The sequence below is a fragment of the Zea mays genome, chromosome 10 (assembly GCF_902167145.1).
Source record: "Zea mays cultivar B73 chromosome 10, Zm-B73-REFERENCE-NAM-5.0, whole genome shotgun sequence".
Taxonomy (NCBI): Eukaryota; Viridiplantae; Streptophyta; class Magnoliopsida; order Poales; family Poaceae; genus Zea; species Zea mays.
The window spans coordinates 6,366,412-6,391,230 of record NC_050105.1 but is presented as its reverse complement, the minus strand read 5'-3'; the positions used below and the strand labels follow the sequence as shown (position 1 = coordinate 6,391,230).

At 45.3% G+C, this 24,819-nt stretch overlaps 1 protein-coding gene across 1 annotated transcript in view; it reads left to right on the top strand.

The window, feature by feature from the left end:
- LOC118473622 (homeotic protein knotted-1) overlaps positions 1-15,822 on the top strand; it is a 42,799-nt gene extending 26,977 nt beyond the window's left edge. Inside the window, exon 2 of the mRNA XM_035963594.1 lies at positions 15,652-15,822. Coding sequence (XP_035819487.1) covers positions 15,652-15,822 — 171 coding nt within the window. The remainder of the gene's footprint in view (positions 1-15,651) is intronic.
- Positions 15,823-24,819: the final 8,997 nt, after the last annotated feature.

Genomic DNA, 24,819 nt, shown 5'->3' with positions numbered 1-24,819 from the left:
TCCAACTCTGTGTAATTTTTCTTTGATAAACTAAGAACCTCAGAAACAAAATATATTGGGGCCTGCCTTTTGACTTGACCATCAAGCTTCTCCTGGACAAGCGCTGCACTTACCGCTGAGTGCGAAGCTGCCACATATAATAATAAAGGAGCCCCTGGCATTGGTGGAGTCAATGTTGTTAGATCTATTAAATACTGTTTCAGCTCTTCGAAGGCCTTCTGCTGGAGTGGTCCCCATTGAAAAACTTCGGCTGATTTCAGCACTTCGAAGAATGGTAAGTTTCTCTGTGCTGATCTGGATATGAATCTATTGAGAGATGCCAATCTTCCTGTCAATCTTTGAGCCCCCTTCTTTGTAGTTGGTGGCTCCATCCGAAGTATAGCTTCTATTTTATTTGGATTAGCTTCAATTCCCTTTGTTGAAACCAAGCATCCAAGAAATTTCCCCTTCTTCACTCCGAAGACGCATTTTTCTGGGTTTAACTTTAAACCAGCTTGCCTGAAACTGGCGAAGGTCTCCTGCAGATCAGCAATATGATTCTCCTGCTTCGTGCTTTTGACAATGATGTCATCAACATAAGTTAGCACATTTCTGCCTATTTGAGATTGGAGAACCTTCGCAGTCATTCGGCTGAAACTTCCTCCAGCGTTTTTGAGCCCCTCAGGCATCCGAAGATAGCAATATGTGCCACTTGGAGTTATGAAGCTAGTCTTCGGCTCATCTTCCTTCTTCATCCAAATTTGGTGATAGCCTGAATAGCAATCTAACAGACTCATGAGCTCTGAAGAAGCTGCTGCATCAACTAAAGAGTCTATCCTTGGTAGTGGGAATTCATCCTTTGGACAAGCCTTGTTAAGATCTGTAAAATCGATGCACATTCGCCACTTGCCATTGGCCTTTTTTACCATAACAGTGTTAGCCAGCCATTCTGGGTACTTCACTTCCCTGATAACTCCTGCACTGAGGAGTCTTTTGACTTCGTTGCGAGCACCTTCGGCCTTATCATCTGACATTTTCCGAAGCCTTTGCTTTCTGGGTCTGAAGGATGGATCGACATTGAGCGAGTGCTCAATAACATCCCTATTAACTCCGCATAGATCATTGGCTGACCATGCAAAAACATCTTTGTTATTAAACAAAAACCTTATCAAGGTTTTTTCCTGCTCTTCAGATAATTGAGAGCCTAACAGCACCTTCTGCTCTGCTATGTCCTCACATAAGAGCATAGGCTTCGGCTGATCTGCTGAAGCTGCTTTCTCCCTTCTGAATTTGTACTGTTCACAAGCTTCAGCTCCATCTATGTTATGGATTGCTTTTGAGTCAGTCCAATTGCCTTCGGCCCTCCTTGCAGCTTCCTGACTTCCATGGATAGCAATGGGTCCCTGATCCGAAGGTATCTTCATGCAAAGATAGGCAGGATGAAGGATTGCTTCAAAGGCATTGAGAGTACCACGACCAATAATTGCATTGTAAGGGTATTCCATGTCAACAATGTCAAACACAACTTGCTCAGTTCTAGTGTTGTTGATGAACCCGAAGGTCACTGACATGGTGATCTTGCCCAGTGCTACTATCTGTCTTCCTCCGAAGCCACAGAGAGGATGTGTAGCATCATGAATCTTATCTTCTGGCTCTTGCATTTGTCTGAAGGCTTTAGCAAATATGATGTCAGCTGCACTGCCTGTGTCAACCAAGACATTATGGACCAGAAATCCTTTGATAACACAAGAGATAACCATGGCATCGTTGTGTGGGTAATCTTTGAGCTGAAGGTCCTCTTGGGAGAAGGTAATAGGAATGTGAGACCATCTTGACTTGATGAAGGGTCCTTGCACCCCAACATGCTGTACCCTTCTCTGTGCTTCTTTCTTCTGTTTCTTGTTAGCTGGCTCTGAGGACGAGCCACCTGTGATCGGGAGCACCAGCTTCGGGTCCGAAGCAGCTCCAGCTTGGTCGTTGAACGAAGCCATCAGCTCAAAAAGTGGAAGTGAGTTCACCGGAGGTGGGCGCCAATGTTGGGGACTTGTTCTCAAATGCTTAGAATTAAGAACAAGGCAACATAAAATGTTAAATGTTAATGTCCTTCATCTATGAAACATTATTCTCTTTGAGAATAATGGATCCTGGACGAAGGTTGATAAAAGCATAATTACGAAGCTTGAACCTTCGTAATAAAATTTCGGTAAAGATTATAAGATAAAATAAAAGGTATAAGAGGAATAAATATGTCATAGATGAATTATATTGCATTTACTTAATATACAGAATCATTGAATACAATAATACCTTTGCCTTGGCAAAGAGTTGAATTCCGAGAGATGCGATTGCAATTAATTGAATGCCTGAACAGTAACGGAATACTGTTCACTATTTATAGGCACAGGACGCAGCCTGTGAGGAATTACAAGTATGCCCCTTATAAAAACTTACAACATTGACTCAGACCTTTATGGACTAAAAGGTCATTCTATCTTTAAGTCGGTTTGTGATGCCGAAGCTTTACGAAGAGGAACCTTCGGCTATCTTATACAAACAGTTTCATCCGAAGATCACTTCTTTCTATAAGACCTTCGGTGACGAAGCATAGACCCAACATCTACCGCCTCCTCCGCCGAGGGGAGGACCAGATGAACCACGACAGCCCCATCAGCAGGAGGAGGGGGGAGGAGGAGCTTTCCCACGCGTTGACAGGGAGGTCAACGTCATCTTCGGCGGACATGGGTCGCAGGAGAGCAAAAGACAACAAAAGCTCAACGACCGCCAGGTACTGGTGGCGACCACCGGTCCTCCCGCCCCATACCGGTGGTCGGAGCACCCGATCACTTTTACTCGGGAGGATCAATGGCTCAACTTCGACCATCCAGGCAAATACCCGCTCCTCGTCGATCCGGTGATCCGAGAGAGCCAGGTAAAGAAGGTGCTAGTGGACGGGGGGAGCAGCATCAACGTCACCTTCCCCCGGACACTCCAAGGCTTGGGAGTTCACCTCAAAGAGCTCCACGAGTCGGACACTCCTTTCTTCGGCATCGTGCCGACGGAAGGGGAATACCCGCTGGGCCACATCTACATGCCGGTCACCTTCGGAACTCCGGAGAACTACAGAACCGAGTTCCTGAGGTTCGAGGTGGCGAACTTCGACTGCGGGTACAACGCCATCATCGAGAGGCCGGGACTGGCCAAATTCATGGCCATTCCGCACTATACATACATGATACTGAAGATGCCAGGACCGCAAGGAATCATAACTGTGCGCGCCGACTTCCAAGGCGCCGCAGAATGTTTCCGAGTGGCCATCCAAGCAGCCCTCACCACCAAGCCGTCAACGGTTCCTTCTACACTGGCGAACTCTAAGCCTGAGGAGGACCTTGCAGTACCGGCAAACGAAGCTCAGGCCGTGACCTCTATGCGGTCGACTGAAGAAACCAAGCGGATCAACCTGGGGTTCGCTGATGAGCACAAGATGGCCATCATCAGCTCCAGTTTGAATGACAAATAGGAAAGCGCGCTCGTCCAGTTCCTGCAAGATAACCGAGACGTATTCGTGTGGCAACCTGCGGATATGCCGGGAGTCCCAAGAGAACTGGCCGAGCACAAATTGAAGGTCTATCCCCAAGCGAGGTCGATCCGGCAAAAGCTACGTCGTTTCACGCCCGACAAGAGAGAGGCCATTCGTGCCGAGTTAGCCCGCTTAGTCGCGGCTGGATTTATTAGAGAAGTATTACACCCCGAGTGGTTAGTCAACCCTGTTCTTGTACTCAAAAAGAATAAAGTGGATTGGCGCATGTGCGTCGACTATACTGATCTCAACAAACACTGTCCGAAGGATCCCTTCGGGCTCCCGAGGATAGATCAGGTGGTGGATTCCACCGCTGGATGTTCTGTGCTGTCTTTCTTAGATTGCTATTCCGGGTATCATCAGATCAGTTTGGCAAAAGAAGACGAGGAAAAAACGGCGTTCATCACTCCGTTTGGTGCTTTCTGTTATACCTCCATGCCGTTCGGCCTCAAAAACGCTGGAGCGACTTATCAGAGAGCCATTCAAACATGCTTAGCCGATCACTGGGGCAAGCGTGTGGAGGCTTACGTAGATGACGTGGTGATCAAAACAGAGAACTCGGAAAACTTCATCGAAGATTTACAGCTGGTTTTCAATAGCCTGAGAAGATATAGATGGAAGCTCAACCCTGAAAAATGTGTTTTCGGGGTACCAGCAGGAAAGTTGCTCGGATTTATCGTCAGCCACCGGGGAATCGAGGCTAATCCGGATAAGATTGAAGCTATCATGAAGATGGAAGCTCCTCGGTCACAAAAGAAGGTTCAGCGACTCACTGGATGTATGGCAGCTCTGAGCAGATTTATATCCAGGCTGGGAGAAAAAGGTTTGCCGTTTTATAAGCTACTCAAGAAGGTGGATAAGTTTCAGTGGACTTCAGAAGCACAAGAAGCTCTAGACGCACTGAAGAAATTCTTGACAACACCACCAGTATTGAAACCACCCCGGCGAGCTACGCCGACTCAACCGGCTGAAGATTTGTTGATGTATATCTCTTGCACGACTCACGTGGTAAGCACCGCGTTGGTAGTCGAGCGAGTAGAAGAGGGACATGCCTATCCAGTACAACATCCTGTTTACTTCATCAGTGAAGTTTTAGGCCCCTCGAAGAAAAAGTATCCTTAGGTTCAGAAGCTATTATACGCAGTACTTCTAACTACCCGCAAGCTGCGCCACTACTTTGACGACCACAAAGTCATAGTAGTCACTGGTTTTCCGATAGGGGACATTCTTCACAACAAGGAAGCCATTGACCGAATAGCCAAGTGGGCTTGCGAGCTGGGATCCCATGATATCGAGTTCCGACCTCGCACCGCCATCAAAACTCAAGCACTGGTTGATTTCATATCAGAATGGACAGAACAGCAAGTACCAGACAATCTAGAAACTGCAGAAGTATGGCGAATGTATTTTGATGGCTCGCTGAAGCTGCAGGGAGCAGGAGCAGGGATTCTCTTCACTGCACCTGGAGGCGAACACCTCAAGTATGCTCTCCAGTTGCTATTCCCGACCTCTAACAATGCAGCCGAGTATGAAGCCTTGATACACGGATTGAACATCGCCATGTTACTGGGCGTCAAGAGATTGATGGTATACGGAGATTCTTTGGTAGTCATCAGCCAGATAAACAAGGAATGGGATTGTTCAAGTGATTCAATGGGAAAATACTGTGCTGCCGTCCGAAAGCTGGAAGATAAATTCGAGGGTCTGGAGTTTCATCATATAGAAAGAGATCGGAACACGGCGGCCGATGTACTGTCCAAGCTTGGATCCGGTCGGACTCAGGTCCCGCCCGGGGTCTTCGTGCAAGAAATTCTCCAGACGAGTATCTCAATGGATCAAACAGAAGAATGCAACATCATAAATCAACCCGAGTCAGACTCCGATGACTGGAGGCGGCCGATTATTAAGTATATAAAGAATGAAGAAGAACCAGATGACAAGAACTCGGCAGAGCGCATTGCCAGGCAATCAGCTCACTATACACTCATTGGGGAGGTATTGTATAGAAGGGGCGCGTCAGGCATCCTCATGAAGTGCGTTCTCCCGTCCACCGAGAAGCAACTTCTGGAGGAAGTCCATGCAGGGCAGTGTGGAGTACATGCAGCATCCAGAACACTAGTCGGGAAGGTTTTCAGGTCAGGATTCTATTGGCAGACGGCGAAGAACGATGCAGCCGAGTTAGTTCAGAGATGCGAAGCTTGCCAATATCTGTCAAAGCAACAGCACATGCCAGCACAGCAGCTACAAACCATACCAGTAACTTGGCCTTTCGCATGCTGGGGACTGGATATGATTGGACCTTTCAAGAAAGCTCAAGGAGGATATACCCATGTATTGGTGGCGATTGACAAATTCACTAAATGGATAGAGTTCCAGCCCATTGCTTCTTTAACCTCTGCTAAAGCCGTGGAATTCATACAAAGCATAATATTCAGATTCAGGATACCAAACAGTATCATCACTGACTTGGGATCCAACTTCACCAGTTCAGAATTCTTTGACTTCTGCGAGCAAAAGAGCATTCAGATCAAGTACGCATCTGTAGCACATCCAAGAGCCAACGGGCAGGTTGAGCGAGCCAACGGAATGATATTGGAGGCACTCAGGAAAAGGGTCTTCGATAAGAATGAAAAATTCGCGGGAAAATGGATAAGAGAACTGCCTTATGTCGTTTGGAGCTTAAGAACCCAACCTAGCCGAGCCCTGCATGGAAATACTCCTTTCTTCATGGTCTATGGATCGGAGGCAGTGCTACCTGCTGATCTCAAGTTTGGGGCGCCAAGATTGATCTTCGAAAGCATAGCAGAAGCCGAGGCCACCAGGCTAGAAGACGTTGATGTACTTGAGGAAGAGCGACTGAATGCAGTAATCCAATCAGCACGGTACCAGCAAACTCTAAGGCGCTATCACGACAAAGCTGTGCGGCAGCGGTTCTTTTCAATAGGAGACCTCGTCCTCCGCCGAATTCTAACGGGGGAGGGACGGCACAAGTTATCACCCTTATGGGAAGGGCCTTTCATAGTAGCAGAAGTCACTCAGCCCGGATCATATCGCCTCACTCAAATGGATGGCACAGAGGTTGGGAATTCCTGGAACATAGAGCACCTCAGAAAGTTTTACCCCTAGCTGTATTTCAAAACAGTTGGGGCGGCAATGTATTCTTTAAAGTGGAAATATGTCATCAATAAAGAGAGATTTCAAATATACTCGGCTCGTTTACGATTGACTTGCATTCTTACTTAACTCGGGGTGACCACTATGCCCTACAAACAGAGCAATCGACTTAAGTCGGCAACGACTTAAGGCGGTGCAACATGCTCACGCTTACTTAACTCGGGGTGACCACTATGCCCTACAAACGGAGCAATCGACTTAAGTCGGCAACGACTTAAGGCGGTGCAACATGCTCACGCTTACTTAACTCAGGGTGACCACTATGCCCTACAAACGGAGCAATCGACTTAAGTCGGCAACGACTTAAGGCGGTGCAACATGCTCACGCTTACTTAACTCGGGGTGACCACTATGCCCTACAAACGGAGCAATCGACTTAAGTCGGCAGCGACTTAAGGCGGTGCAACATGCTCACGCTTACTTAACTCGGGGTGACCACTATGCCCTACAAACGGAGCAATCGTCTTAAATCGGCAACGACTTAAGGCGGTGCAACATGCTCACGCTTACTTAACCCAGGGTGACCACTATACCCTACTAACGGAGCTATCGGCTAAAGCCAGTGGTGGCTTAAGCCGGTGCAGCTTACTCGCGCTTACGCAATTCAGGGAATGACCTCCATGTCCCGCAAACAAACTTCATAATCATCATGCAGCGTTACCACAAACTCGCGAACTAATAAATTCTGATACAATAAAGAGAGTAATCATGTCATTCGAATGATAAGCTGATATCCTCTAGCGAGTACTTGATCGTGCTAACCGCGCGCCCATAGCACGCAAAATGTTTCTCTATTTTTCAATGTCTCTCTCAGGAACGACAGACGAAGAAGGGTGATTCGAGGAATCAGGGGCAGCATGCACGTCGGCCTTTATGTCTTCAGGAACTACCACGCCGGGTCTTCTCATCAAGATTCGTCCCGCCCGAATAGCCTTGTCCATGGCTTTATCAAGCTGAGCTTTGAGAGTAACAGCAGTTTCCTCGGCAACTTTAGCAGCCAGCTGAGCAGTTTCTAACTCCTGAGCAATGGATTTCTTAGAAGCTCGGAGTCCCTTGATGATGGCATCCTTTGCTGATATCAATTGCTTGAGGCGGGTCACTTCGTCCGCAGATTCTTGCAGCCTGCAGCGCTGATTGTCCAGTTCTTCCATTGTAAAGCGGTGACTCCTCTCCAAGATGGTCAGCGAGTTGCTAGAATCTCGGTACAATCTGTCCAGATTGTCGCGAGAGGCAGCAAGGATACGTTTTTCTTCCTACAAACAAAAATCAACTCCTTCAGAATCCAAGCAAGTAATAAGAGCATAACAAAGCGAAGCACGGTTTTGTAAGTTACCTTTTCAGAGTCAAGCCGAGCATGAAGAGAAGAACTCAGAGCGTTGGCGTCATCCAAAGCAGCGAAGACCTGATTCAGTTCAGTCTGGCTCTGAGAATACTTCTCCTCGAAGTCAGCGCACCGTCGAGCCATTTCAGCTTGATCTTGGGAATGTTTTTCCTCAAGAACTGCAATCTGCCGAGTCATTCCTATCAAGAGGTAATCAAACGAAATGAGGTCAGAAGGTAAAACAATCCACGAACAAAGGCAAAGAAGAAGAAGAAGGGCACTAACCAGCATTAGTTGCCTTCAACTCGGATACACGACGATGAAGCGACACCGGATTCCAACGCTCAAGAGATGAAGCTACTTCTGGGATGGAAGCACCCTGCGATTTCAGCTGGCTGGCCATCCCATCCACCAAAGCCTGATAAGAAGAGCGGATGAACATAATGACAAAAGCTCATGCAACGCAAAGATCAAACTAAAAGTACAGCTCAGTACCTGGAGGTTGGAAAAGAACGAAGGGATCCCCAGATCAGGAGAAATCAGATGATAATCAGATGCCAGATCACCAACCGAAGCAGCTTGCAACAGACCAGTAGGAATGAGCTCGGTGCCTTCAACAGAGCCAAACGCCAGACCAGTGGGAACGCTGCCCTCTAAAGCGACTCCCTGATCCAGAGTTTGGGCCACCACCATGCCGCCGGAGTGTGGAGGTGAGCCCGCGTGAACATCCATGGAAGTGCAGGAAGGAGACCTTGCTCGGACACCCTCGGGGGCTGGGTCACAGTCGGCACTGACCACTTGAGCCGGGTCATCCCCGGCAACACCCTCGGGGGCTGGGCAGTGGCTTATACTCTTCACCCGAGCTAAGTCTTCCCCGACGACATCCTCGGGGGCTGGGCACGTGTCAGTACTATTCAAGGGGTCCAAGCTCTCTGCCGTAACCACCTCTAAGGTTGACGGGCCTTCAGCTACTTCCATGGGACCAGAACAATCCAAGTCAGCATCCCGACCCTTGAGATCATGCTCTAAGGTCGACGAGGCACGGGATGACCTCAACCCAGCATCGGGCACGGCAGCACAAGCCTCTGTTGCGTCATCATCCACAGGTTCTGATAACAAGTCCTCTGGGACCATATCCTCTAGAGTTTGATCAAAGTTGGCCAGGGACAGATCTTGCAGACCGATGAGGGCGGACAATGCAGGAGAAGGAACTCCACTACTTCCACCGCTGGCGATGAACTGCCGACTGTTTTTCCGAGTTAATGGAGCTTCATTTTCTTCCTCCTCATCTTCCACAGTAACAACGCAAGCAGCACCCCCACTGGGGTCAGCAGCAGATGGACCACACCCATTGGGACTCCAGTCAACAGCGCAAAGGTTATGATTACACTAGCCGTCCCATCACATTACTACTCAGAAGCAGCCGGCTAAAACACTCAGCGTACCAAGCCGTCCCTTGCCCACACCCATTGGGGGGGACGCCCAGGAATTATCAGTATATTTTTCAAAACGGTCACATCCGTGCAGGGCATGCAGTAAATACCTCAAGACAAAAATGAGATATCAGTAAGGATCAGAGGAAAGCCAAATATAGCCAGCAAAATACAAGATATGGCCGACAGAAGCGACGCAAAGACTAGACAGAGAACGTCCATCAAACGTCCAATCAAGTTGTAGAAGCAAATAAATTGCATTACCTCGCAAGATATAGATGGATTGCAAACTCGGCTGTTAAAGACAAAATATGTGCTGACCTCTGCAGCGAAATATTGATGACATAATGCTGACCTCCAAAGCATAATGCGAATGGCTTCATGCCAATTTTTACAAGCAAAAGGAAGACCTTCGAATGGATTATCCTTAAAAAATCCATTTGAAGGTCGGGGGCTACACCCATTGGGTGCACCTCCGGTGCACCCCATGGATTATCATCCCAAACCGACATAGTGCCGACTTCTAAGGCGTGGCACAAGATTAAAAAGACCAATCCTCAACCGAGATGCAGGAGCGCAAATGGAGATAGTTTCTGGGGAAGACCTTCGAGTGGATTATCTTCTAAAATCTACTCAAAGGTCGGGGGCTACACCCATTGGGTGCACCTCCGGTGCACCCAACGAAGTCCAGAATCATACAAATCAAAATGCCGACCTCTAAGGCACAAGCACAAAACTAAAAACTTCGGTCGAACGAGTGATCGGAGCAAGAGAAGACAGCAGGAAGTCATTTTTTGGACCTTGGATCTTTGGGTTGATTACCTCTAAATCAACCCAAAGATCGGGGGCTTGTGGGGGATAGATATCCCCCAGGTCCACTAAAGAAGTAAAAGACCTCACGAAAGGCCCAAGGGCCCAACAAATCGTAAGGTCGTTCTTTCGTGGGCCTGGGGAAAGACAATCAACAAGAGCAGAGAAGACGTAAGACCGGATTGAAGCAAACCCGGACGGCCCACAACGTCGAACGAGTAAATCCCAACAGAGACCCGACTTTCCCGCGCTGAAGCCCCCATGCAACGGAGCCATGCGAGGATAAGTCGGCGAGGGTTACGTAGGGATAAACTCAAGAGGTTCGCTACCTTTCAGCTACTTGTTGCTATCATATCCACGTGTACTGCCCCACGGTCGAGTATATAAGGCCTAGGGGGCACCCCTTCAGATCGATCGATCCTATTTTGCTTAGCCACCCACGTAAACTCTCTGTGCCTTCAATCCAGAGAGTCCTCTTGTAACCACACTCATATACTCACCAGGACGTAGGGTGTTACGCATCTCTAAGCGGCCCGAACCTGCCAATCTTGTCCATTGTCCCTCGTGCGACCGGCACGAACCATTTTGCTACAGTCGTTGACACCGTCCTACTCCTAAAAACACCTCGAGGGGCAACCCCGGGTGTGCGGTCGGACCCAAAACACCGATAGGAATGTGCTAACTTATGTTGATGATATCATTGTAAAAAGCACAAAGCAAGATAATCACATTGCTGATCTGCAGGAGACTTTCGCTAATTTTAGACAGGCTGGTTTAAAGTTGAATCCAGAAAAATGTGTCTTCGGAGTGAAGAAGGGAAAAATTCTTGGTTGTCTAGTTTCAACAAAAGGAATTGAGGCTAATCCAAGCAAAATCGAAGCTATACTTCAAATGGAACCACCAAGTACGAAGAAGGGGGCTCAAAGATTGACAGGAAGGCTGGCATCTCTCAACAGATTCATATCTAGATCAGCAGAGAGAAATTTACCATTCTTCGAAGTGCTGAAATCAGCCGAAGTTTTTCAATGGGGACCAGTCCAGCAGAGAGCCTTCGAAGAACTGAAACAATATTTGATAGATCTAACAACACTAACTCCACCTACGCCAGGGGCTCCTTTGTTGTTATATGTGGCAGCTTCGCACTCAGCGGTAAGTGCAGCACTTGTCCAGGAGAAGCTTGAAGGCCAAGTCAAGAAGCAGGCCCCAATATATTTTGTATCCGAAGTTCTTAGTTTATCAAAGAAAAATTATACAGAATTGGAGAAAGTACTGTATGTTGTTTTGATGGCCTCCAGGAAGCTTCGGCATTATTTTCAAGCTTACAACATAATTGTTCCTTCTTCACAACCTTTGAAGGATATTATGAGAAACCGAGAAGCTACTGGAAGGATTGGAAAATGGGCTGCAGAGCTCAATGAATTTTGTATTGATTATATCCATAGATCTTCGATTCAGTCCTAAGCGTTGGCAGACTTCATTGCTGATTGGACGCCAGGGGCTCAGGAGGATGAAACGAATAAAGATGTCGAAGCATGGACAGTGTTTTGTGTTGGGTCTTGGGGAACCTTCGGAGCAGGAGCAGCTGCTGTGTTGGTTTCACCTTCCAAAGTTAAAACTTGTTATGCGGCAAGACTTGATTTCAGTTGTACAAACAATATTGTTGAATACGAAGCTCTGCTCTTGGGTCTTCGGAAGTTAAAGGCAATGGGGATCAGAAGGGCCATTCTTAAAACTGACTCCCAAGTTATTTCTGGTCATGTTGACAAAAGCTATAAAGCAAGAGATTCGAAGTTTGAAAAATATCTAGATACAGTCCGAAGGATCGAGGCTTCCTTTGAAGGATTCTCTGTTAAAAATATTCCTCGTGGAGAAAATGAATATGCTGATCTATTAGCCAAGTCAGCAGCACAGGGGCTGCCTTTACCTTCGGAAGTATTTTTCGAAACAGTAAAAGCACCTTCGGTCGAGCTTCTTGAAAGAGCGGTCCTCAATATATCCCCTGTCTATAGTGAAGATTGGAGAACTGAAATCATCTCTTTTCTTCAGGGTAATTTTCTTTCAGACGACGAAGCTTACAACAAAAGAATAGAAGCAAGAGCTCGACCATATGTCATAATAGAAGGGGAGTTGTACAAGCGTGGGGTCTGTTCCTCATTGCTCAAGTGTTTATCCAGATCCGAAGGTATAGAATTAATGAAGGAAATACACGCAGGCCTGTGTGGGTCTCACATTGGATCTAGGCCTTTACTTGGGAAAGTTTTTCGTCAAGGATTTAATTGGCCAAAGGCAGCTTCGGATGCAGCGGATTTAGTCCAAAAGTGCGAAGGTTGTCAGAAATGTGCAAGAGATCAAAAACAACCTTCGTCTTTAACTCAATTAATACAACCCACTTGGTCGTTATAAAGGTGGGGCCTCGATTTACTAGGTCCATTACCACCAGCACAGGGAAACTTAAGATATGTTGTAGTGGCAGTGGAATATTTTTCCAAATGGATTGAGGGAAAGCCCCTAGCCACAATAACTTCAGTCACTATTCAAAAGTTTTTCTGGCAAAATATTGTTTGTCGCTTCGGAGTGCCGAAGGCCATTACTGTGGATAATGGGACACAGTTTGATTCTGAAGCTTTCAGAGATTTTTGTGATCAAATTGGCCCGAAGATCCATTTTGCATCAGTTCGACATCCGGAGTCGAACGGACTTGTCGAAAGAGCTAACGGGATCATAATGACAGGAATAATGAAGTCAATATTCAATCAGCCCAGAGGAAAGTGGCCAGACGAGTTAATCAAAGTGGTGTGGAGCCATAATACAACCATGTCAAGATCAACAGGCTTTACGCCTTTCAAACTATTGTTTGGGGATGAAGCAATAACCCCGGAAGAGGCCAAAGCAGGATCAATAAGAACGGAAGCTTCGGCAGAAGGTGAAGACGAAGCTGATTGCTCTGTGGAAAAAGATGCTATAGAAGGGATGAGACTTCAGGCTATGGAAAACATCAATAAATATCAAGCCGAAACAATAAAATGGCGTGACAGAAAGGTTAAGCTGAAGAACATTGAACCAGGACATCTGGTGCTTCGAAGGGTAGCTAACCCTGAGACAGTGGGCAAACTACAGCTGAAGTGGGAAGGACCTTTTTTAGTAGTATCTTCGTCAAGACCCGGTTCCTATAGATTGAAGGATATGGACGGCAACGACATCCCTAGGTCATGGAATGCGGATGAGCTTCGGCGATATTATGTTTAGTTTGATGTAATTTTTTCTATCCTTCTTTGTGGCACCCTTTTCCTTTCCAAAGGGGGAGAAAGGTTTTTAATGGGGCCACAACATGTAATTTTTCTTTTCTTTATTTCCATTCTATAAAAGTGATATCCCCCAAAATATGTAAATGTAAATGCCAAGGAAAAAGAAAAGAAAACAGGGAGAAGCTCAAAAGTCGTTCCTAAGGGAATGCAGAGCTTACAGCGAAAAGTCAATGCTGATTCCGCTGAAAGTAAAAGGCGAAGAAGCTCCTAAGGGAGGCTTACAGCGAAAAGTCAACGTTGATTCCGCTGAAAGTAAAAGGCGAAGAAGCTCCTAAGGGAGGCTTACAGCGAAAAGTCAACGCTGAAATACCAAAAAGTAAAAGATTTGAATCATTCCTAAGGGGATGAAGGGCTATGATTATGGATTTTAAGCATGTGTCCCAATATTCATCTACACAATACATTTCATCATGTCATTTGCATTCATAAACATTCATTTTAGACATATATAGAATTATCATCATATCACACAAAAAGATAGGAGCTTCGGCATTGAGGAAAGATTTTGAAAAAGGAAAATTTTTTATGCTTCGTTGTGTACGAAAAGAAGGGAAGGTGTTTTTCGCCTTCGGCTCAAAAAAGAAGTTTCGTCCACAGCAAAGCAGATTATACACAGATGGCGGAAACAAAATATATTACAAGGTATGTACAAATTTACATGAGTTTTTCCATAATGATATTACAAAATTCTCTCCAGAATTTTTGCAGGAAAAAATATTGTAGCAACTATCAAGCTTCAGGTCGTCATACTTCAGCTTTGTCAAACTTCAGCTTCGTCATCCTATGTATTTTAAAGAACAGAATAAGAAAGGTGCAAATTTCAAAAGAGAAGGTAAAAGTAATAAATACAAGTCTCTTACCGGCTTAAGATGACTTCGAGCTTCGTCACCCGCCGCTTTCCGCCCGCCATTTACCCAAATCTGGGTCATAAATCTATTCCCGATGCTTCGGGCTAGGCTTGGAATATCTATCAGATCTGATGATGATAAGCTGAAGTTTGGTCTGTTCACAATTTTTCCATGCGTGCAGCCAGCCTTTAGAAAAGCGGTAGATGTGCCCCGAGAAGCTACCAGGGCGCAGAAGTCAGCATGGCCACCAATAACTTCGTCAAGAGCGTCAACCTCGCCTTCAATATATTCTAATGTGCTGGGCAAGTTTTCAGCTGAAGGTGTAAATTTTTCAGAGCTGGCTCCGATAGAATGAAACACATCCTTCAGCCGCTGCACGCATCGGCTGCCGAAGCTTAGACATTTCTCTTGAAGCTCCTTCAAGGATTTTTGCAAATTTAAGTTCTTCTCCATCTCGGTTTTAAGACTTGCTTCAAGGTGTTTCTTTTCCTGCTCAGATTTTTCTGATTGTTTGAGCAATTCATTCTTTAAATTTTCATTCTTGGCTTGGACCTCAGCTAAGGAGCCTTCCATAGACTGAATAACAAAGTCCTTCTTTTCTAATGCACCTTCGTGTTCTTTTGCCATGGTTTCAAGGTCCTGAATGGTGAAGTCCTTCTATTTCAGAGCAGCTTCGTAATTTTCAACTTTTTCTTCCAAATCTTTGATGATAGTTTTATTCTTCTCCTCTTCGAGATCTTGTTGCATTTTTAGAACCTTACTCAATAGTATACTCTGCCAAAACAATCTTCGTCAAAAAACGACCTAAAAAATATATAATAATAAAAATAAAATTTGTCACCTTAAAATTAGCATAGAGCAGGCTTCCGGCGATATGGTGTCGCTGGTACCTGCACAGGTCCGCTTCTAGCTTCGGCAGGCCAACGTTTTTGGAGAGGGTTCTAACAATTTTGGCCTCGGTGCGGTTCCGAAGGCATCTTAGCCTCCCTTCGTTGACTCCACCAAATAGTGTAGCCCCTGGCTTGTATCCGCAAGATATGGCATATTTTTTCAACTCTTCTTTTTCGGCACCTGTTAGCTCTTGTCCAAGCAAATCTTGAAAGTTAAAATTTTCTTCTTCTAAAGTGTCATCGATCTGCTTCTTTCCCTTTTCAGTTGCCGTGTTTACTGCAGCCACAACAGCTTCTTCTTCAGCCATTTTCAGGAGAATATTGTCAATAACTTCAAGGGTGGCTTCCAGATTCGAACCTTCCGTGGTTCCGGCTTCGGCCTCAGCAGCTTCGGCGTCGCCGGTTTCAGCTTCGGTGGTTTCCACTCTGGAAGCTTCGGCGGTGGCGCCTTCGCCTTCAGCGGTCTCGGCAAAAACAATTTTTGACACTGTTGCCGGTGGCGGTGTCTGATGAACCACATCTGCTATTTGAATAATTCTTCGTTTTTTCGGCAGTGCAGGGCTCTCTGCTGCCGAAGCTTCTTTGTCCTTCTGAAAAAACTTCGTCAGTTCCGGCGCCAGCGGACTTAGCTTGATAGGCAAGGGTTCAGTCATTACCTTCAGAATTTCTTCTACTTCGGCAGCAGAAGGTGTCGCAGGAGTGTCTTCTTCTTGAACCAACGTTTTTGGTTCTGGGGATGCAGTTTTCCTTTTTCTTGCAACAGCCACCTTCGGCTCAGGGTTCAACCTTTCAGGGCTCAGCTTTTCAGAAATCTCCTTTTTCTTTTTGGTCACTTTGGTGTTTTCTTCGTCAACGGCGCTGACAATTCTTTTTCTCTTCGGGCCTCCAGCATCTCCGCCCAATCGCCCATAATCAGGATATTCAAAGCCTATAGCATCGAGTACTCTGTTTAGCCTTCGTTTCGACCGGGTGCCGAAGGCTGCTGTCATCAATTGGTCCCCTTTTTTAGAGTAATTTCCAAGAATTTTAATACTCATTATTTCGATTGTTTCGAGCCATTCTTGGCAGGGTGCCTTGAAATATTTCTTGAATTTATAATGATAGGGCAGTCGGACAAGCTCCCCCTCTTTCTTCTCTCCTTTAAGCTTCGGCATAGTCCATTCCTTCATAGTTGGAAAGACTTTGAAGGCCAGAAATTCCTGCACCAAATCCCTGGTGCCAATGTGCTCTGCAATAATTCTGAATTCAGCCAACGCCGTTTGGGTTGGACCTTCTGGTGTCATACTGCAATGTGGTCGGGTTTCTCCGAAGATTAGTTCAAGCGGGCTCTGCACAAGCTTCTCCTTGTCGTCATCGACTTTGACGTAGAACCATTCCGATTTCCAGCCTGTCGGCCATTTGCTTCGATAGCTGATCACAGGAAATTTTGTAGTTTTCCGATATGCAAAATTATAACAACCAAAATTCTCATGTAGCCCATCCTTTCTGGCCTTAGTTTGGTAGTGTAGCTCGTGTACTCGGCAGAAACCTTCGGCAAATGGCTCCACCCCCTGGCTTCGGAGAGCCCAAATATAAACACTAAGCCTAACAATAGCGTTAGGGGTTAGTTGATGAAAATAGATCCCAAACTTTTGTAGCACATCAGCAATCATCCTATTCAAAGGAAATCTCAAACCAGCTTTGAGGAAACTCTTAAAAATCACTATTTCATCTTTTTCTGGCTTTGGGGTAATCTCTTCTCCACCAAAGCGAATCATCTTTTTCTCATCTTCACTGAAGTAGCCCGACTTCACCATCTTTGGGAAATCAGCCTTCGAGATAGTCGACTTCCCGAAGTCCAGATGACTAGGCTTGCTCGGTATTGCGATATTGTAATCATCGTCAGTACCAGCCTCCTCAATATCTGCTTGTTCTGCTTCAGCAGCAGGGATGTCTTCTGATGTCATCAATCCGGATCACTTCATTGCTTCAGAGATAGGAACAGTTTCCGCACCTTCGGCTTCGTCTCCCTCGCGCTCAACTCTAGCAGTAGAGCGCACTCTGGCCATTTAAGTTTGAATTTCTTGAAAAATTTCTTGGAAAATAATAACCTTTCCTTCCGAAGCTTTTCTTTTGACGAAGCAAACACCAAACTGGAGCTTCGTTTGAATGCGAAAGTCAAGCTTCGGCTATGGTTAAAAATTTTGGCAGCGAAACAGTGCAATAGCAATGAATGTTGTGGTAACTTCACACCTACCCGTCCGTTTATATAGTGCTGCAGGTAAGAAGGTGAATCGTCAGGATTTTTACACCATGCAAACAGTTCCTCGCACCCGCTGAACGGTGGGCCGCAAAAACCAGAATAGTGAACCTGCACGGTGGGACCGCTACGCGCTCGAAAGCTGTACCGTTTCTCGACAACGAGCTCAGGGAAGGTGTTTTCGGACCTTTGGCTTCCTGAAGCCTAAGAGACTTTTTTCACGGATCAAGCTCGTTACGAAAAACGATCTAGCACCGCGAAGGGGCTACTGTTGGGACCATGCTTCGTCGCCGAAGGTCCTGCAAAAAGAAACAACTTCAGCTGAAGCTGCTTGAACATGATGCCGAAGACACCGTTCACGAAGCTCCGGAACTACAACATATCCGAAGCTGTAGGGTCGAACCGACTTAAAGATAGAATGACCTTTTAGTCCATAAGGGTCTGAGTCAATGTTGTCAACTTTTATGAGGGGCATGATTGTAATTCCTCATGGGCTGTGTCCTGTGCCTATAAATAGTGAACAATATTCCTTTACTGTTCACGCATTCCTGTAATTGCTAACGCATCACTCGGGAATTATTTGTCAAGGCAAAGGTATACATGTACTTAACCGTTGTATTCAAATATCTTAAATTCATATAATAAAATACGTGAATGGGGTCATTTGTTTTTAATATATTTATCTTTAATGTTTCATGTTCTAATTTCAATTTGTATTATCTTTATATGTTTAATTACGAAGGTAAAACCTTCGTAACATTTATGCTTGTGACCGTCGTCCGAAGTTCATTAAATCCTTATGGAGATAATGTTTCGGCGGACGAAGGGCATTGATATTTAACATTTTATGTTGCCTTGTTCTTAATTCATAGCATTTGAGAACAAGTCCCCAACACAAATGACTACGCATTTTGTGACTCCAAAACCCGTAGTCCTCTCCATCAAAGTGAGGAGGTTTACCAAGTGGAATAGAAAGCAAATGAGCATTGGAATTATGCGGAATACGAGAGTAATCAAAAGAAAAGTTTGAGTTAACCGTTTTCTTTTTCTCCTCGTATTCGTCGTCCTTTTGAGAAGAGGAGGATTCGTCGCTGTCGTAGTAGACAACCTTCCTGATGCGCCTCTTCTTCTTTCCATATTTCTTCTTTTGACTCGAGCCAGAGTCATTGACTTTGTCGTCCCTTGGCTCGTTGAAGATGGACTCCTTCTCATTGTCGTTGACCACCATCCCCTTTCCCTTAGGATCCATCTCTTCGGGTGATTAGTCCCTTTCTTGAAGAGAACGGCTCCGATACCAATTGAGAGCACCTAGAGGGGGGTGAATAGGTGATCCTGTAAAAACTTAAAACTTCACGCCACAAACTTGTTTAAGTGTTAGAACAATAAAACCAAGTGGCTAGAGAGGAGTTCTAGTGAAACACAACAACCACAAAGATATCAACACAGAGAGGCACAGTGGTTTATCCCGTGGTTCGGCCAAGTTCAACACTTGCCTACTCCACGTTGTGGCGTCCCAATGGACAAGGGTTGCAATCAACCCCTCTCAAGTGATCCAAAGATCCACTTGAATACCACGGTGTTTCATTTCCTTTCACTATATCCCGTTTGCGAGGAATCTCCACAACTTGGAGTCTCTCGCCCTTACAAAAGATGATCACAAAAGAACACGGAAGTAAGGATGGGATGAGCAACACACACAAGTCCACAGCAAATACGCACACACACGGCCAAGACTTGAGCTCAAATGACTGTCTCAAAGTTCTCACTAGAACGGAGCTCAAATCACTAAGAATGTCAAACGAGTGCGTAAAGACGAAGTGTGAATGATCAAGAATGCTCAAAGTGTGCTTGGTTTCTTCCTCCATGCGCCTAGGGGTCCCTTTTATAGCCCCAAGGCAGCTAGGAGCCGTTGAGAGCATTCCAGGAAGGCAATTCTTGCCTTCTGTCGACTGGCGCACCGGACAGTCCGGTGCACCACCGGACACTGTCCGATGCAGATTTCTTTCCTATTCTGGCGCAGCCGACCGTTGAAGATTTGGATCCGTTGGCGCACCGGACACTATCCGGTGCACACCGGACAGTCCGGTGCCCCCTTTAGACCGTTGGCCCGGCCACGCGTCACGCGCGGATTGCGCGGCCGACCGTTGGCTCACCGGACAGTCTGGTGCACACCGGACGGTCCGGTGAATTTTAGCCGTACGCCGCCGATGAATTCCCGAGAGCGGCCTTTTCACCAGAGCCAGTCGGACGCACCGGACACTGTCTGGTGCACCACCGGACAGTCCAGTGTACCCAGACTGAGCAGAGTCTTGGCTGCTCGAGCCAAGTCTTTTCCAATTGTCTTTTCTCTGATTCTAGCACTTAGACAAATATGTTAGTACACAAAAACCAATGTACTAAGTCTAGAATCATACCTTTGTATTGATTTGCACTTTGTCCACCCTTTGGCATATACTCATTCCCTTAATGTGTGTTGGGCACTTAATCACCAAAATCTTATAGAGATGGCCCAAGGGCACATTTCCCTTTCAGCATCTCCACCAACTCAAGATGGGATAAGGCTCAAGACAATGAAGATAAAGATCAAGAGTATGAGCCACCTCAAGAGGAGGACAACAATCAAGGGGGAGATGAAGTTGATCAAGACAAGGAAGATGATCAGGGTCAAAGACCGCCTCACCCAAGAGTCCACCAAGCAATTCAACGAGATCACCCTGTCAACTCAATCCTTGGTGACATACATAAGGGGGTAACTACTAGGTCTCGAGTTGCTCATTTTTGTGAACATTACTCGTTTGTGTCCTCTATTGAGCCATACAGGGTGGAGGATGCACTAAGAGATTCGGATTTGGTGTTGGCAATGCAAGAGGAGCTCAACAACTTCACAAGGAATGACGTATGACATTTAGTTCCACGTCCTAATCAAAATGTTGTAGGTACCAAATGGGTATTCCACAACAAGCAAGATGAGCATGGTGTGGTGACAAGGAACAAAGTCCGACTTGTGGCCAAAGGATATTCACAAGTCGAAGGTTTGGATTTCGGTGAAACTTATGCACCCGTAGCTAGGCTTGAGTCAATTCGCATATTACTTGCCTATGCTACTTACCATGGCTTTAAGCTTTACCAAATGGACATGAAAAGTTCCTTCCTCAATGGACCAATCAAGAAAGAGGTCTATGTTGAACAACCTCCCAGCTTTGAAGATAGTGAGTACCCTAACCATGTTTATAAACTCTCAAAGGCACTTTATGGGCTCAAGCAAGCCCCAAGAGCATGGTATGAATGCCTACGAGATTTTCTTATCACTAATGGCTTCAAAGTCGGTAAAGTCGATCCTACACTCTTTACTAAAACCATTGCAAAAGATTTGTTTGTATGCCAAATTTATGTTGATGATATCATATTTGGGTCTACTAACAAATCAACTTGTGAAGAGTTTAGTAGGATCATGATTTAGAAATTCGAGATGTCAATGATGGGGGAGTTGAAGTATTTCCTAGGATTTCAAGTCAAGCGACTCCAAGAGGGTAACTTCATCAGCCAAACGAAGTACATTCAAGACATACTTAACAAGTTTGGAATGAAGGATGCCAAACCCATCAAGACACCCATGGTAACCAATGGGCATCTCGACCTCGACACAGGAGGTAAATCTGTAGATCAAAAGGTATATCGGTCGATGATAGGATCTTTACTCTATTTATGTGCATCTCGACCGGATATTATGCTTTCTATATGCATGTGTGCAAGGTTCCAAGCCGATCCTAAGGAAGTTCACCTTAGGGTCGTGAAAAGAATCATGAGATATTTAGTTTATACTCCTAAGTTTGGACTTTGGTACCACAAGGGATCCACATTTGATTTAATAGAATATTCAGATGGTGATTGGGCAGGGTGTAAAATTGATAGGAAGAGCACATCAGGGACTTGTCAGTTTCTGGGAAGATCCCTAGTGTTTTGGGTTGAAGCAAAACTCAGTAGCTCTTTCTACCGCCGAAGCCGAGTATATTTCCGTAGGCCATTGTTACGCGCAATTACTTTGGATGAGGCAAACCCTCAGGGACTATGGCTACAAATTGAGCAAAGTCCCTCTCCTATGTGACAATGAGAGTGCAATCCGCATGGCGGATAATCCCGTTGAACACAGCCGCACTAAGCACATAGACATTTGGTATCACTTTTTGAGGGATCACCAACAAAGGGGGATATCGAGATAGCTTATGTTTGCACCGAAGAACAATTAGCTGATATCTTTACCAAACCATTAGATGAGAAAACCTTTAGCAAACTTAGGAATGAGCTAAATATACTTGATTCTCGGAACTTTGATTAAAACATTGCACACATAGCTCATTTATATACCTTTGTTCATATCTCTTTTATGCCTACGACTAATGTGTTTTTAAGTGTATTTCTATGCTAAGTCGTAGATTGAAAGGGAAATGGAGTCCTCGGCGAAGACAAGGCTTCCACTCCACTCTATTGGTATCATTTACTCTTCGCCATCACTCCACACCACTCTTCGATTGGTATAATCTTCACTCATATTTTATTTACCAATGGAGGAGAAAGTAAAAAGGGCTCACAAAGTCTCCGTTTTTGGCGATTCATGCCAAAGGGGGAGAGAGTATTAGCCCAAAGCAAAAGGACCGCACCACCACCACCAAATTTCAAAATTTTCGAAATAAAGTTTTCAATTGGTATTTTGTTATTGATATATTTCAAATTGTTATGATTTTCAATTGGTGTATTTTCAAAACTATCATCTAAATATTTTTCCAATTGATATCTATTAAAACCCTCTTGAAAACTAATAGGAGGATTTCATTCAGGGGGAGTTTTGTTTAAGTCAAAGGAAAAGCATTTGAAACAGGGGGAGAAATTATCAAATCTTGAAAATGCTTCTTGCAATCTTATTCATATACCTTTGACTATTTGCAAAAGGATTTCGAAAAGACTTTCCAAAAGAATTTGCAAAAACAAAACATGTGGTGCAAACGTGGTCCAAAATGTTAAACAAAAGAAAGCAAACCATGTATATCTAATAGAAGTATAAATTGGTTTAATTCCAAGTAACTTAAGCACTTACCTTATGCAAACTAGTTCAATTCTGCACTTATATATTTGCTTTGTTTTGTGTTGGCATCAATCACCAAAAAGGGGGAGATTGAAAAGGAAATAGGGTTTAACCTTTTCCTACAAATAATTTTGGTGGTTGAATGTCCAACACAAATATTGGACTAACTAGTTTGCTCTAGATTATATATTCTACAGGTGCATAAAGGTTCAAAACAAACCAATAAAATATCAAGTTAGGGTTCAAAAATAAAGGAGCAAAATAAACCGAAGTGTGCCCTGGTCTAGCGCACCGGACTGTCCGGTGTGCCACCGGACAGTGTCTGGTGCACCAGGCCGTACAACTCTAAACTCTCCAACTTTGGGTTTTCTCAGACGCCGCTTCACTATAATGTACCGGACTATCTGGTGTGCCACCGGACTATCCGGTGCACCAGCGAAGCAACGGCTAGCCAGCGCAACGGTCGCCTGCAACGCTACAGTGCGCGGACAGTTCGTGCAGAAGTCAGAGCAGCCGCCAGGGGCGCACCCGACAGTGCACAGTACATGTCCGGTGCGGCACCGGATTGTCTGGTGCCACAAGAAGACAAAGCTCAAAAGGTCAAACCCTAACGGTTGGGTGACGTGGCTGGCGCACCAGACTGTCCGGTGCGCCCATCGACAGCAGCCTGCCCCAACAGTTGAATTGGTGATTGAGGGCTATAAATACCCCCCCCAACCACCTCCACTCCAACTATCCAAGCATTCACAATAGTGCATTCAATACAAGAGCAATACACTTCACTCCAAAGACACAATTGAAGTGATCGATCCGCTCAAAGTCTCAAATTCAACTCTAGCGCATTAGGACTTGTGAGAGGATTCTTTCTGTTCCTTGTTGCTCTTGTTTGCTTGGCTTGGCTTTCTTTTCTTTCTCACTTCTTACTCTCAAGCTTTGTAAGCGAGGCAAGAGACACCAATTGTGTGGTGATCCTTGTGGGGTGTAAGTGACCCGTGAGATTAAGGAAGAAGCCTCACTCGGTCTAGGTGACCGTTTGAGAGAGGGAAAGGGTTGAAAGAGACCCGATTTTTGTGACCACCTCAACGGGGACTAGGTTCTTTAGAACCAAACCTCGGTAAAACAAATCACCGTGTCATCCGCTTTATTTTCTTGGTTGATTTGTTTTCCTCTAACCCCGGCTTGTAGTTTATGGATTAAGTTATAAATTTCAGATTCCGCCTATCCACCCCCCTCTAGGCGACTTTCAGGGGATTGCACAACTCTTGACTCACCAACTCTTTAACGAAGTTAATACCCACGACGACTTTGCTCATATGGGACTAGCCAAGTTAGGTGCAGATGCTTTCTTGCCCTCTATGGCCTTGGTAGCAAATGTTTTCTTGACTTTTGGTGTAGATTCTCCATCCTTTCCCTTGATTCCAAAAGCATCATTATTGTTGTCATTCTTTTTGCTAAGAACCCAAAACATAGATAATATGTCACCATATGGGTTGGTATCCTTCTCAAATGTTCTCATCATCTTAGGCACTAATGCTATATATGGTGGAGGAAGCAAGATGCCCTCATCCATTAGTTGTGTTGTTTCTTAAGTGTGATCCACATGTGCCTCTTCATTGTATTATTTGTGACTTATACTACATGGTACCCCGAACCCAAGTGATTGCCTCGCAATGATCTCTAACATCTTTTCTTCAAAGTTTTCTATGTTTTCCTATGCTACTATCTCCTCTAGGATCAATGGCATACATTGATCGTCTACTAGTGCCACCTGCACACATGCTTGCACCCGTGGAGCCAATTTGTACTTGTTCTACTACTAGAAATAATTGCAGCTGAGAAGTACAAGGTAGCATCAACGAGTTTGTTAACATTATAATGTATCGTCATTGCCAAGCGATGTAATACCCTACAAGCTTTCCCAAGACCATCTCCCTATTAAGGGTAGGGAGGTCAACTTCATAATTATGATGATTTGGCAAACCGATATATCTTCAACCTTCTCGTACTCCAAAAACACGCATCCGGATCATTGTGATTAAGATTTGAGCACATGTTGAGTTGTGAACAAGTTGTGATGTGTTTGAGTGTTCGCTTCTTGACTTATGTGTGTGTCATTGTTGCGACTCTAGCTCTTGCGTGTGTTTCTTTCCCTTCCTTACTCTT